General features: G+C 38.2%; 1 protein-coding gene across 1 annotated transcript in view; it reads left to right on the top strand.

Moving 5' to 3' along the window:
- The window catches only part of LOC121428565, a 32316-nt gene extending 18025 nt beyond the window's left edge, over window positions 1-14291 (top strand). The window contains exons 11-26 of the mRNA XM_041625275.1: window positions 297-417; window positions 3218-3307; window positions 3958-4009; window positions 5241-5354; window positions 5980-6087; window positions 6709-6824; window positions 7332-7569; window positions 8131-8277; window positions 8667-8804; window positions 9110-9223; window positions 9546-9662; window positions 10132-10259; window positions 11464-11668; window positions 12063-12212; window positions 12725-13485; window positions 13831-14291. Coding sequence (XP_041481209.1) covers window positions 297-417; window positions 3218-3307; window positions 3958-4009; window positions 5241-5354; window positions 5980-6087; window positions 6709-6824; window positions 7332-7569; window positions 8131-8277; window positions 8667-8804; window positions 9110-9223; window positions 9546-9662; window positions 10132-10259; window positions 11464-11668; window positions 12063-12212; window positions 12725-13485; window positions 13831-13905 — 2674 coding nt within the window. The 3' untranslated portion in view covers window positions 13906-14291. The remainder of the gene's footprint in view (window positions 1-296; window positions 418-3217; window positions 3308-3957; window positions 4010-5240; window positions 5355-5979; window positions 6088-6708; window positions 6825-7331; window positions 7570-8130; window positions 8278-8666; window positions 8805-9109; window positions 9224-9545; window positions 9663-10131; window positions 10260-11463; window positions 11669-12062; window positions 12213-12724; window positions 13486-13830) is intronic.
- The last annotated feature ends 1787 nt before the right edge of the window (window positions 14292-16078 follow it).

Raw genomic sequence — 16078 nt, 5'->3', positions numbered from 1 at the left:
TTGTTAAGAACCAGGCTGCTATGACACCATGGCAACTGACGTCATCCCTTCGGTAGTCTATTACGACATGTGCTGTACTCATCACATCTATGGTGAATGGGCACACTGCAAGATCAATTCCTTGAATGCATTGGGTGCTGATCGATTGAGAAGCGACAACTCGATCTAACATGCCTAAAGTCAATGTAATATATATATATCTATATATATATACGTTCAGCTGTCATTATAATCATAGTCACAATCTTTCATATTTTCCCGAATGTTATCATTTCTCTCCTTTTTCGCTTACGCAGAGGACTATCTTTAGGTCCATATTGCGAGAAACAATCTGAACTAATGTGCAGCGTGGATGGGGATACTGCGGCTATTTGTACGAACACAATGCACAACGAATCATTGCCAGAACAATATCAGGTGCCTGCACCAGTTTCAATATTAGCTATTTTCATATTAAGAAAGGAATGCGTCATTAAATTGAGCAAATTGAAAACAGAACTTGATCAGATGATGTTATACATCGTTAATTTACAAGTGTTGATTAGTAACTGATCTGCTTGACTTATTAAATCGGAATGATGATTGAGCGTACCCCCCCCCCCCCCGGGGGAGGGGGACCACGCGCGACCATCATGGGGTCTTGAAAAGCACCCTAAAGAAGTATTTTCCATATTCCAAGTATTTGCGTGTGTACAACCCTGCCCTTAACAAGGATTGGAAGCAAAACGATACCCTTGGCAAGTATTCTCTGAATTGAACCCCCTAAACAACTGCGGTCGTCGGTTTTACATTTACCCTTACCTATATCATTGGGTCCAGTACGGTCCCACCTCCCAGACCTCAAGCAGGTCGGACTCTAAACACCTTTTGACAGTTGGGGCCAAAAGTACATCCTTTATTAAACAATTAAGTCTCTTTTTATACCCTCACATACTTGACCCTAACTCGCAGCTTTCCGAGCGAAGTAGATAATCCTCTTTTTTTTCATTATTTAAGTCTTTTTGGCACCCTTATTACGTTAAGTACGTAACATGCCCTATCTTGAAAAAGGCACCCTTTTACGTGTTTTTTTTTGTTTGTCGCGCAAGTGCCCCCGGGTTTACTCCAAATATGAAAGCTTTTAAATTGACTGGATATTGAAATGAATGACTGCGAGGGTGTTTCTAAAAGAGTAACCGAATTTTAGGTCAGCCATATTCAGAATAAATGAGTTATTTTTTTAATTTCTATTTTACATAACTAAGTAAGCTCATCAATTTTATTTTGGCACCTTGCGTGCGTAACAATTGTCGCGGGTCGACGAGTTATGGTCCTTCGATAGCGAAGGGTATAAACCTACCCTATCCAAGTTTTGGGGTTTAATGTACATGCCCGAAACGAACGTTGGTGTGAGGTTTTGATTTTATCTTCGAATTTCAGTGAAATATTATCCCCTATATCAATCTCTTTTTTTGTGAGTGACTGCCATTTCCTCCGGGGGATGGGCAGTCAATTTTTTTGCTGTACACACGCGTGACCAAGGAATTTCACAAAACACCCCCCTAAACAAGTTTTTTTCTCTGTGGGCAAAATACCCCCCTAAACGAGATTTTTGCGGGCTTTATTCATAATATTGACCCCTAGACAAGTCTCCAGAATATGACCTCGGGGAAAAAGCTTGGGACAAAAAGCATACCAAAAACACGTTGGGCTATAGTCTAAAAAGCTTTAGGAAAAAAACATACGTTTGACCCCGCGAATGACCATTGACCAGTCTTTAAAAACCAACCTTTTTCTTGAAAATCGGTGTTTTTTATACCCGTACTGAGTCCACGCGCGGACCGCGTTCAAACTGAAAAAACACCCCTTTCAACGCGTTTTTGGGGTCACGCGTGTGTACAGCAATGTATTTGACTGCCCCCCCCCCGGGCCATTTTCAAAAAGGGTCTAGCTCCAGTCTCTGTTGAGCGTGTTTATTCATCCCAACCTATTTCACCTTAGCCATAATACCTTCAACGGTTTTACAGTACCACCCCTGTCAACGCTGCATGTATTGCTTTGCTTTTCTAACCATTGAAGGTTTGTGATGAAGAGCATCTCTCTCTTGCCAAACCTGCAAGTCACCAAGGATATGCTTCACCAAAATTGCAGCTAGACACGAGCTATGTAACGTTATCTCGCAGAAAAAAAAAAAAAAAAGTTTTGTACCTTCGTCTTCGAAGGGGCCTAACTCTGTGATCCGTGACAAAGGGGCGTAGCTACGGGAGGAGGGGGGGGGGGGGCACGTGCCCCCAAGGTGTCTCTTGAAAAAAACATTCTGCTCGGAAATAAAAATTGGTAGGGCCTAAATTAAAGCATCATTTGAATTTCTTGCCCAAGTGTTATACATATTTCTCTGACAATGAGAGCACAGATTTGAAACGGGAAAATCATTACAATCACAAACTTTAAGTCTATTGTGTTTTTCACACATAGGCAGATCCAAGGGAACCCTCTATTGAGATTTTTCTAAGTTTATGTTGTTTTATCAGAATAAAGCAAAGAAATGACTGAGGAATGCACCTTCAAAGAAACAAATGAAGGTCAACTTGAGCGGCTGATCGGGGAAAATATGGGTGAAAATTTTTAACCCCCCCCTCTATTGGCTGGATCCGCCCCTGTCACACTCAAATACACACACAGAAAAAAATGTTGCCCCCTAATTAAAAGACATATCTCCCCAATGCCCCCCCCCCCCCCTAAAAAAATCCAAGCTAAGCCACTGCTGTGAAAATTATGACACAAGCAAGGTGTAAAAATTAAACTCAATGAGTTTCTCAATATAATCTTGATATAGATGACCTTGAAACTTTTTTTTTTACAGAAAAACCCTGTATTAAATCTAGGTAACCTTTACAAATACCAAAGTGCACATAATATACCTTTGCAAATAGAACCAAGCAAGTATTTACATGATTGAATGATGTGTATAATAAGGGGATTTAGTGTAAAGGTTGCATCTGAAAGCCTTCATTTAAATTTTCTATCCAGTCTGCAACCAATGTGAAATTCTTTACTTATGAATTAAGTTTAGTTTCATTGTAATTTCAATAAATGATTAACGGATATTTATTCATTATTGAAAATGTCATGTGGGGGTGATGCTTTATCCGTTGCTAAATAATCTGCCTTAACAAACCATGTAAATATCACTATCATATGATGTATTTATTTCTAATCATTTCATCTCCATTTGCAGTATTTTGATTCCTTCCCTGGGGTAAATGAGACGGACTTAGGAAAGATTGGCGGTGCATACAACAGCCTAGAACACTGTCCTGTAATATACGTAAGTTGAAGTAATTCTCTCCTTGCTAGCAACTCAGTATGTATCTAACATGCACATGCCATTCCGCCATAGCGTACATGTTTATTCAATTCAGGTATTCTAGGTAATTGTTGTTTCTTCATTGTATACCAAGTTACGGATTTTCAATTATTGTGCTATTGATCATGTTGATAACGGATTAAATTTGTTAAACCCCGTCCTTGCCACGCAGCAGGTAGTTTGCAATTACGGGGTATATTTCATTTTATGACCTGTCGGACATGTAAAAGATAATAATAATAATACAAGTGACTTCTCAGGCATCAAATCCATTTCAATCTTAATGTTCAAGGCGCATAGGTGAAAAAGAAACAAAACACTTTCCAATTATACATTTCTTTTAGTTATACACATAGTCCTCAGTTTTGGGAGTTGATATCACAGATGTCTTAAGGGAGGAAACTCCAGAGTGAGAACCCAGCATGAACAGAAAGCTCTTTCCCCCATTTTGTAATGCTTTTTAAAAATTGAAGAAATCCCGTTTTTTCCCTATCCTTTACACAAGTTTCAAGCATGGACCTACTAGTAGATCAATGTTTCAAGGTACCGTTGTGGGTCGAGATGAATTCTCACTTTGATTTTTCTAATTATTATTTATATCTTGATTACAGCCTCTCATTTCTTTACACACCAATGATTACAGGCGACAAACGTGTGACAAAGGTTAGTGAAACAAGTAATTTCATTTGATACGATCTGGGCTTCATATGCATGATGTGGGTTTGTTATACGCTACACTCTTGACTGCACTTCATGCCGGTCCTGCTCCTAAACGAGTTCTGACGGCTGCCTGACATATCAACAATTGCGAAATTGAAAAACTGTCGATTAGTATATAATGTTACTTTTTTCAATGAATTCGTTTTAATAAGACCATATGCATGATATAGCAACAACTTTCAAATTTAGATCATGGGATCTCATATAGGGTAATAGATTGGATTATTTCCAATTGGATTGTCATATTCTTACATCTCTAAAACAGTTATGACTATACCTACTTGGTCTACTTTCATTTTGGTAGAATTGCCATTTGGTCCAACAATTGCTCAGTGCAATACTCTATTTGAATAACTATGGTTTAGATTTACATAAATAGCGGAAGTGGTCAAGTTTTCACTGCGTCTTTTTATATTATGTGCTTGGTCAACTGATAATTTGGTCTACAACATGTCATCTAACATAGAGTAAAAGGTATCAGACCAAGTGGACAAAAGACGGAATGTGTAAATCCTTTCTAGCTATGATAAAATGGTAAATGTAAATGGGTAACTGGCAAGTAGGCTGAATGGTGAGTAAACGAATTGGTTGGAGACGAACAAGGATTAGACCATAGGGGATAAGACCAAACGGAAAGTAGACAAATCAGGAGTAGACCAAGTGGCAATTTGCCATCAGTTGCAAACTCACAATTTCTTTTGTAATAGCTAAATCTCTGGAATCTCAAATGGCAAAAGTTGTATATAGTCATGACAGTCAAACATATTATTTTACCCTTTAGATTTCAATAAATGTGACAACAACCCTTGCAACAATGGAGCGACTTGCATGGATGTAATAACAGGTTTAGACCAAGTGGCAATTAGTCTAGATCTGGACGGTAGTAGTTGTTTGTTTGGAAACCCATACATCAGCCCTCTCTTTTTCACCTTCTTCTACTACTAGTAGGAGAAGGTGAAAAGAGAGAGAGGACTGATGTAGGGGTTACCAAACAAATGACTACTTACGTCCATATCTAGACTAAGTCACAATTTGCCACCAGATGCAAACTCCAAATTTCCTCTGTCACAACGAAGTCTCTGGAATCTCATATAGCAAAAGCGTGTATAAGCCAGAGATAAACAGCACTGTTTGATGTAGTCATGACAGCCAAATATATTCCTTTACCATTTAGATATAAATGAATGTGACAGCAACCCTTGCAGCAATGGAGCGACTTGCATGGATGTAATCACAGGCTACTTCTGTGCTTGTCATGCGGAATATGAAGGGCGCTACTGCGAATACGGTAGGTCAAAGAGAAAAGGGAGACCGTTTAACTCGTTTGATGAATATTAGTGGTGTTTTCGTTGGTCGTTCATTGATAATCAAACCAGAGGTGGCGCCATGGAATTTATTTTATTTTTTAGGTGAGATGACCTAATGAGATATGGCTTTTTTTCTTCTTTGTGTCAATTCAATAACCAGGGAGTTTCAGGAGAAAGAAATTTTGACCAGATCTGTACCTGTATATCTTATACTCTTAAATGTTTTCTTTTTTATTTCCTGTTTTCTTTCTTTTTGAAATACTTGAAAATCATAGGGTAGACGACTCCTAACCAGTTTTTGTGATACCTCTGAATCAAAAGTTACTGCAAATACACAGACCTATATGCTTTACAATAAGATTACTGCCTTTAACAGGCTGATTCTTTTTCCAAGTATTTACATGGACATGCTGGGCAATCACGTGATGGTCATTTAATTGAAGTCGAAGTATATTTGTAGGCCTGTATTTGCTTTCTTAACAATACGTGCATGAAATAAATGTAATTTAAATACTTGAATTAGTACTTTTCTTGTGGGTTGGAAAATGACAGTTCAAATAGGAAGTAGGACTAGGAGAAACCACTTATCTTCTTTTCTCGATGCAGGTAAAACAATTTGCACCTCATCTGATCGATGTGAGAGAAATGAGGTTTGCAAAGACGGACGGTGTAGCTGTGGATACGGTCGTATCAGGACAGAGCAAGGTTGTCAAAGTAAGTCATCCAAAAGCAGTCTCTAGATTTTTAACTTTGCGCATAGGTAGATGAGAGACACTGATAACCTGAGCACTTCTATGAAACACTTACTTGCCCCTATATCTTTGGGCGTTATCAAACAATTAGAGAGAGAGATAGGGGAGAGAGGGAGGGAGATTGGGTGGTCCTTTTCAGGATTAACACTTGCCCAAGAAAGATACATGGTGTATCGTGAAACCTTCATATCTTCAGGTTATGCCAATCAAATACGAGGCCCAAGTTTCCCGGTGATATCAGACTAGTATAGGAAGCGGGATAGTATCAGCAGCAGTAGACGAATAGTAGTAGTAGTAGTAACGGTGGTTGTATTGCAGTAGACGTGATAGTATTTGTAGTATTGATGTTGTGATAGTGGTAGTAGTAGTAGTTATTGTATTTGTAGTTGTAGTAACAGTGCTGATGGTATAAGTAGTTGTATTCAAAGTAGTAGGAGTAGTATCATTGAACCAGCAAAAGTATAAATGGTAGTCATTGTTGTAGGAGTAGTGGTAATAGTGTTAAGAATGATGGTGGCTTTCTTGTGTTCGTATGCTGCTGATTCATTAACACAACCATAATTAATATCATATTTTATATTAGTTCCCAGACGGTTTGATATGCGTTTTGAGCTGACTGAGATCAACGGGTCACCTGTGAAATACCTTGACTTCCTTAACACTAGCATTGGAGTGATAACGGAAGAACTACAATATGCGGTAGGAAAACACACACCCTTCATAACAGCAAATATATCGTTATGAATTGACGAAGATTGAGTTTATTATTTCAGTATGTTCTTTGCGAATAGTTGTGATTGCAAACAAGAAGTCTTCGTGATGACCATGTATGAAAGGGTTCGAACAGGTGACTAGTTTTATTAGTATAAATCAGAGAAGATACTTACACTTGGGCTTTTTTGGGAGGTCACTCTGTTGTATATCTTATGCCGATGTGACCTCACACTGGATAAGAATGAGATCGAGAGGAGAGTGGTACTTGGAGACGAATATGAAAAGACACTTAAGTCATGGAGCTCCATGCTTAAGTATTTGAAGTTGAAGGATTTGTCCCAAACCTCACTTAATTTGGACAGATTTTAACCCAAGATAGATCTGATATGATATTAAGCTTTGATTTTCTTTTCATTATCATGAACAGACTGAACAACCCCAATCAAAACGGAGAATTACTGAATTACTGTTTATGATTGGTCTTTCTTTCAGATTTACCATCGATTATCAAGGTGGGAAATATTTGTCAACTCTGTCGTAAGCGTGGACATCAAATCATTTTTGAACGGGAATTCCGTAGTGGAGGCTGACATCGTTCTTGACCCGAACAGTACATCGAATGACGTCATGATTTATGAACTGATGACAGATAGTAACTATTTTGCCGCCAAAGACCTGTCGGTTGGAAACTCATCTTTCACAGTGAATGTTACTTCTATTGCTGTTCAAGGTACAACATGGCTCTTAATAATGATGAATCAAAATGGAGCGCTTAAAGCTCGAAAGAAAGATAATTTTTTATCCTTTACAAAATATTCTTATTTTGTCATCAAATTGGTATTTTATCGATAGTCTGTTAATACCAAAATTATCATTATGTTAAATTCTAAGGTAAGTTAATGTAAACGAAACATTTTTTGTTGATGATGAATTTCGTAGAACGATTTGTTGACGTTAAAGTAGGCGTCGTCATCTTAAACACAATCTTTTTCTAATTGAACGCAATGTAAAAAGTAGCGTCTTACCTTGATTAATAAAGTCAGTATAAAAGATTTCATTTTGCATGGACTATACAAATACTTTATGGTAGATACGTTCGAACGTTATTTGGGTTGTGGGGATGAGATGAAAGTCAAATCCCCTTACCATTTTCCAAGCAGTGAAAATAATCAGAAATGGAGGAGAAACTGGAAAAATTAGGAGGAAAGCAAAGAGAAAAGAAATTCATCGTTTTTTTACCGTCTGTGAAAAAAAAATATTTAAATGACGTTAACATATCTTTCTCATTTAGATTTGGATGAATGCAATGAGACAGAACACTCCGCTTGCTCTGTCTATTCTGCCTGCAACAACTCGGTTGGTTCCTATCAGTGCTCCTGTCTTCCAGGATTTATAGATCAAGGAGACTCCATAGATGGACCAGGAACGCTCTGCATCGGTATGAAAGTGCAACTCTATCATCACAAATATTAGACAGACGTAATAGACAGATAGACTATAGAGTTCAATGGGTACCGGTAAAAGTTCAAGTCAAACTAGTAAAGCATCTATAGAATCATATGAAAACCCGAACCTGTTCACGTCAGAGTTGACCCTTTTCTAGTCAGAAAGAGAAGATCAGGCCTATATCAGATGTTTGTAAAATCAAATTAATCAGTTCCAATTAGAAGGAAAAAAGCGCAAAAAGAATTTATTTAACATGTTTAAGTCAGTGTAGCCTTGTTTCTCAATAATTGAACCACGAAATATAGATAAGGCCATTTTGAACATTTGGTTCAAATGGCTGATATTCAAAATTGTTTTTTGTAATTTTGTTTTTATATATAGATATCGATGAGTGCAGCGATTCGTCATTAAATGATTGCTCTCCGTTTGCTGAATGCACCAACACACCCGGTGGATACGACTGCGTTTGCCTATCTGGGTATACAGACTCTACCCAGAGTGATGGACGGATATGTGACGGTAATAAGCAATTCACATTGTTTAATATGAAATGAATTTCAGCCAGCGCTTTCCTTCTGATATTAGATTAATGAATCTTGCAAAATCATGACCATATCACTCGCTCCTCCTTTTTACTGTCTTGAGCATCTTCCTCATTCAGACTACCCTTAGGGATCTCCTTCTGCATCACTTATGTCCATTAATCTTTGATTATTTTCTTTCATACTATCTCTATCTTTCTTCCTTAATGATTTATCAAAGAAATCCAAACCTATTTGATGAATAAATATTGAATGGATTTCTTATCTCTTTTCCAAAACCAGATATCAACGAGTGCCTTTCACAGCCATGCTTTAATGACGGTACGTGTAGGAACTTCAAAGATATGTTTACCTGTGAGTGTGCTACGGGCTACGAAGGACAGTACTGTGAAACGAGTAAGTCTTTTGTTGTAATATAATCATTTTATTATACATTTCTGAATTATTTCGAGTCAGAATGGTGCGGCATTAACCGGTAAATGAGTCATTGACACGAATCTCTCAGCTTGCTCAGTATCCGAATCAAGTATAAAGACTCCGTAGAAATAAGATCAAAAAATTAATTGCACCAAATCAACCTCTTGCTGTTTTATCGATTGATATTTCCATACTGTCTCTTTCTCTTCCTCTGTTTTTCTGCTGCCCCCCCCCTTCCCATCTTTTTTGTCCTCATTCCTATCCTCTATCTCAACGTAACCTCTCCCACATAATTCTTTAGTGATGGCGTCCTGTGAGAATGACGACCAGTGCTTCACAGTAGGCCATGAGATTTGTAGTACTTCCGGGTTATGTACTTGCAGACTTGGATACCTCAAAATGAATGGAGTTTGCCAAGGTAAGAAACTCGAGTACTACCTCCAACTTCATCTCTTCCTATCCGACACAATCTTTCTAAACGTAGTTCTCTTAATTCTTTTCTCGATTCTTAGATTAATAACCTTTTCTTCATACCGGTCTTAGATTGTTGAACGATGAAGTTGTTTGGGAAATGTGATGACGATAACGAAGATATTGATTGATTTTTTTTCATTTCCGATGGCTGCATGAGGTTACTACAAATTTGTATTAAACCACGGTGACAGAAAATGTGATGATAATGAATGAATGATAATAATAATAATGATTGTTAGTAAAAAAAAATTATTTTAACTCTTGTGCTAATGATAATGTTAATAATGATAATATTAATAATGATAATTACACATCCATGATTTATTTGATATAAGTATTCGTGATTATAAACTTATGTATATACATTCTTGAAATTATATAATTTGCCTTGCATTGATTTTTATTCATTCAAGCAATTGGAACTTACAAAGGGTCACTGCGTTTTCTATCTATCAACGGATCGCCTTTGCTTTACACTTCTGCTCTGGCTGATCCTTCGAGGGAAGGGTTTCAACAACTAGCTCAACAGCTTCGAGGCACGGTGAGGATGAAACCTATTAAACCTTTCCCTGAACATGCTGAACCTAGTAATCATTGCAATGATGATGATAATGTAACAATACATCTTCAACGCATCGAAGGAAGGCATTATCTTACCTGAAGACCTTTCTGTTCCCCACTCCAACATTATTGCAAGAATAGTATTACTAGAACAGTACTTGAACTGAATGATGATCCTAAGCACTGTTTGAAGAAATTGAACTTTGTGAGATATTTTCTATTTTTAGCAAGCGCCATGAGCGCCCAGCTGAGACGGATACCGGCGCTATACAAGAACCCATCATCATCATCTACGGAAAATCCACCTTATATATAAATAACACAAAAAAGGCGCCATCTTCATGTTGTAGTCACACCAACGAATAAGACTCCATACTGACCAAAGGTATGTCATTGATAATTACGTAATATAATTGGTTGGTCTGGAGTCAATTTAACCGGTGTGACTGCGGCATGAGACGAGTTTGATTGAATATGGTGCGCAAATACTACGCTCCAATTAACGTCGTTGATGACGCGACGCCCTTTTCTGATGGCGGATGAGTAGCGGTATTATGTATCTATACACCAGCTATTTCTAATTTCATTTATCTCCCTCCAAATTTGTCTGTTGGGGAGTATACGGGGTTGGAAATTCTACATGTTCATCATTACTACATTCGGAAAGTAAGGGTTTTGCCGCTTATCGCACATTAGAGCGATTGGAAAGAAATAAACCATAACCTTTATTTTGTTAATAAATTGGTGCAATGTAGTCTTTACTAAACTTTCAAAAGATTAGCCTTATTAGCATCCCATTGCTGCAAAGAAAGAGAGGGTTTCTTTGTTTCATATTCTTGGTGAGGGAAAGATCAAAGCTAATGGTCTCAATTGATTTTGAAGAATAAAGACAACACTGTGTATGGATTTACAAGCATCCCATTCTTGTAAGAATTAGTGCCTCTATTTCATATTCTTAGTGAGCGGAAGGTCAAATGACGATGTATTTTGAAGAAAAAATGAATGTTCTTGCTAATGTGGAGGGATTTAAGAACTATCGTTAGAAAAGTTGACAAGTGTTGCAATGAACGAATTTTGTCCTTGCACCCCTTTAGGAGTGTGGCTGAATGATGTCAATTTGTATGGTAATAAGTCCTAGCAATAGAAATATTTTCATTAAAAATTTTACTATTTTTTACCTTCAGCTCCTGTCAGCAATTTCGAATATATTGGACGTATCCTTTACATCGTTTCGTGCCGGAAGCGTCATCGCAGAGTTTGACCTTGTCGCCGCGGTTGGTTCCACTCAGGCTGCGGTTATAACCGCCGTTACGGGAGGTCTTGGGAGCGGGACGATTTTAGCTGGTCAAAATATAATCAGTGTTGACCCTAGTAGCATGCGGATAGATGGTAAGAAAACATTGGAGATGAACGTGATATACCTTCCAGCCCAGTTAAAGTGTTTGTTTTTTTCAGTGTAGACCTAAATCATTTTGCTGGCTCCACAATGCAGTCGCTCTATTGATAGAATGTCTGTCACTAAATTTTCCTTTATTAGGGATCATTTTAATATTGATCTGGGTTGTTGGAATTCGAATATTCCTACAGAAAGGTGTTTGACCTGAATTTTGGCGTATCGCTATATCATTCACTCCCATTTTCTTTCCATCTAATTCCATTTCTAACGCCATCATGCCCTCCTTTTTCTCGTTCTTCTTTCTCCTCCTCATTCATATTTTTATTCCTATTCTCCTCTCTCCTTCCGTTCCTCTCTTCCTTTCTTCTAACAAATCTTCTACCTCAGATCAAAATGAATGCAACTCTGCCGACCAGAATGACTGCTCATCCTTGGCAACGTGCATCAACGACCCCGGGTCATTCTCTTGCACCTGTCTCCAAGGCTTCATAGACATCTCACCTGCTGGTGCAGGCTCTGGAAGGTTGTGTGAAAGAGGTAAAAGAAACGGTGACTGAAGGGAATATAGGGGGGGGGCTCGTGGTGTCACTATAGGACTAAAAATATTGTACTCTTAGCCAACTAAAAAAGAAATGATAATTTCCATTTGCTGTACGGATTTATTATATTCTATTAGGTTTATTCACAATTTTAGTTTTGAAAATGTTGATGGACGGAATGGCATTAGACGAAATGAAGGTAGACCCATGCGATTAGTGGGCGAGTTGGCAATAGATGAATTGGAAATATACCTGTGGGTTAGGCTGTGGGTGAGTATATTATGCGCGGTCGAGCGAGAGTTTGATGTTTCCATTTTGTGCATGGGCTTGCGCGCGTCTTGGTGTAGACATGGACCTATGGGGGTCGAGCAGGATGTACGATGGGTGGAATTCTTGCAACTTCTTAGGAAGCGACCATAAACCATTATACCTCGTGCACTTTTTGTTCCATTATGTTTACCTTCAACCAGCAGCCTACTTACCATCAGCTTATTTTAACGTTTCTTTCAGATCATGTTGATGTAACAAATTCCGAATCCATCACCATCATTATATCCATCGTTATTGGTGTCCTGGTTGTACTTTTCATTGGAATGATACTCTTGTTCGTCTGCTGTATCGTATCTACGAGTAAATTGAAAAAGGCCGAAATACCGAAAATTCACAATGATGTCCACAATGATATCGTCGTATACTCCACTCCAGAAAGCCAAAATCCTCCTCCTGAACAGAACAGTTTAGCTCTGGTAAAATACACGCGTGAAGATGATAACCACATGGTTACGTCGGAAGAGCCTCAGCCATTGAGCTTGGTAGCGGTTAGGGAACATGGAACGGGATTGGACACACAACCTAAACATAACCATAGAACTCCAATACAGGATATTCCGAACGCCGTGTACCGATTTGAGGAACCACTAAACCAGAATTTCCATCTCATGCGCGACATAGAGCTTGGTCACTTTGGATATCCAGGTCGTCAACGTAGGAACCTCGCATATCCAGACAACTATTTCTCTTTGGAATTCCCTGGTCGTCATCGAATAGGTCCGCATTATCCCGATCGCAGTCGACTGGCCCTGCAAAATCCCGATCACAGTCGACTAGCCCTGCAGTATCCCGATCGCCATCGTTTAGCCCTTCAATATTCTAGTCATCAACATCCATTGGATTATCGTATGGCTTTAGAGTACCCACTACCCAACCCGTTCGCCACATTACCTCCTAGAGAACATCGCGACAAATATGATGACAGGAGGCGTCACCAAATGGTAAGTTCCAAAACACACGCCCAAAATTATGTTCAAAATCCATGATACATGTAGGCCTACATCTTCATTTTGAATCTGATGAAATGTTAGAATACACCATGCCAAAGCCACATTAAGCAACGTCATTGTAATCTGAACTGCCTGTCCGTACCTCTTATTTAGAATTCATCATGTTCACCTTGCTGCAGCTGTCTAGACACAGAATAGTGAACTATAATAATTCTCTTAATAACAATCTAATCAAATTTGAACCAAATATTAGTGAAAGTGGAAAAAATAAGATGCGATGATATCGAGAATATTAATTTTGTATTGTGTTAAATATTCATTTTCTCTCTTCTGCAGTATCGTCGTCAGCTCATGTTAGAAGACGGTCATAACTTCCCAAGCCTGCCTAGGATTGGTAACCACTACTTTTGATGAGGATACATTTAAAATAATTCAAGTCGATCATCAGTTTTGTCTTCTGTACGGGTCTGTCAACTTTAGTTTAGATGTCAAGAGTAAGCGTATTCTGCTAAGCAATGTGCATCATTATTGGTGAATTTACTGTAATTGGTCTATATAAATATGTATTAGTTTTTTTATAATCTTACTTGATCTGATTTTTTTTGTCTACAACGCAATTGTTTAGTAACCGTTGCCGCCGAGCAAAGGTTCGTCATTCCCGATTTGGCTATGTTTCTTTCGTGCAGTCGGTGCCCACTTAGACATATACCACCGTGACCAGTAGCGTACCTAGGATTTTCCACAGGGGGGGGGGGGCTAAACCGTCCGCCAAAAAAATTGACAAGCCAAAAAAAAATGGGGGTGGCTTCGATCACAAATAAAGGATTTCGTACCAGAAAAAATGACAAGCAAAAAAAATCCCCCCCCCCTCGTGGGTACGCTAGTGACCGTGACTATGGTGACGCGAAGTACATGAATAGAATGACTGGTATTATGGAAGCTTAAAAATGCCACCCAGATGTTCAGATAATTATCTCGTCATGTCTACATCTCAAAGGGAAAAGGGTGAGATTGCAAGATCTCGGGTTTTGCCATGCCTACATCCGGAAAAAGAGATGATCAGATGACAAGATCTTGGATCTCGTCATGTCTACGTCCCGTGGGAAAGATATGATCAGATGACGACATCTTGGATCTCGTCTTGTCTACATTATTTGGGAGAGATAATAAGATGACATGACCATGGATCCAAGATCTTGTCATCTGACCATCTCTCTAACAGGATGTAGTATCATCCTTTTCCTGAAGAGATGTAGAAATGACGAGATGATTAGAATATCTGGGTGGCACTTTTAAGCTTCCATTGGTATTAGATCAAATGGTCAGTATTAGATCAAGACAATGATTTGTTTAAAGACCCTGACCGGTGTAAAAACAATCATATATCAAAATAAAGGTAATGATTCATACAATACAAATATACCAAAAGTATTACATATATCTCCTTCCAATAGTTAAAAATATTAAATAAAATCAAAGAAACTGCTCCTCCAAATTACGCTTTGATTGAGCACCCCCACGTCGCCTGGAAATGATGACGTCACGTTGTGTCTGGAGGGTTGTGATTCCATAGGTTTGTGTACAAAAGCATTGGGTATTTTCTTCCATTTCCATGTTATGAATCCATTTTTTTTTTGTTTTCAGATGAAAATGGCACTCAAAATTATTCACTGTTCAAATTGTTGTAAACCTACAACTATTCACTACCTTTTTTGTGATTTCTTTGTTTGGCTCTTATTGGGCCTAAATTGCTATGTCAGGAAAAGTTGTTATACATAATCAAAATGCAGATAGAATTGAAATCTGCGCCAAATAAGCAGGAAATAAAATATGGCAAAAACTAGTTCAAAACTGTAGATTTCATAAATTCAAGCTTGTGGGAAAAAATATATGTGATATCCCTCTGTGATAGAAGTGAAGAGAATGAAATGCGTTATCTGGAAAACAAAAAAATCACCCAGTTTTTTCTGTGTACAAACCTATGGAATCACGACGCTTCTTACACAACGTGACGTCACGGTCTCGAGGCAGGTGAAAAGCACAATAAAGCCTATTTTCTAAACGGGGTTCGAAGCCCGATAATTGGAATATTCTTAAGCAAAATACTCAGCTGGGAAGCGGTGAAAATGCATAAAGCATACCTTGCTGTATTTAGTAGCTTATAAGCTTTCGATTGGTATATAATTTGTCAGTTTCATTTTTGGGTCCGGTCTGGATCTTTAAGGGTTTAGTGGTCTTTGACAAAATGTAACTAAGAACAACTATGGTATAGAGTAGGCTAGGTTTGCGTATAGAGACCCCATTTTAATCATAATATGAGCTCTGTCCCATACATTGCGCTTTTAGTGCGAATTCACAAACTATTTAAACTTGCGCGAAATTCGATATGGATTAGACTTGTTCTAGTTTGATTTATGTGGTAGCAAGTGTTTTTATCGTTTACATAGAAGTGTGAAGTTCTCAAAGCGGTCCATATCGCTTTTTAAATGCGTTTTTAAAACTAGGTGAAGTAAACACTCACTTTACTCTCTTAATTTGAATATTGTATGTTTATTATCAGTAAACTAAGCAGCATTTCCATGGT

This window comes from Lytechinus variegatus, chromosome 15 (assembly GCF_018143015.1).
Source record: "Lytechinus variegatus isolate NC3 chromosome 15, Lvar_3.0, whole genome shotgun sequence".
NCBI lineage: Eukaryota > Metazoa > Echinodermata > Echinoidea > Temnopleuroida > Toxopneustidae > Lytechinus > Lytechinus variegatus.
This window is presented reverse-complemented; position numbering and strand designations above follow the sequence as displayed.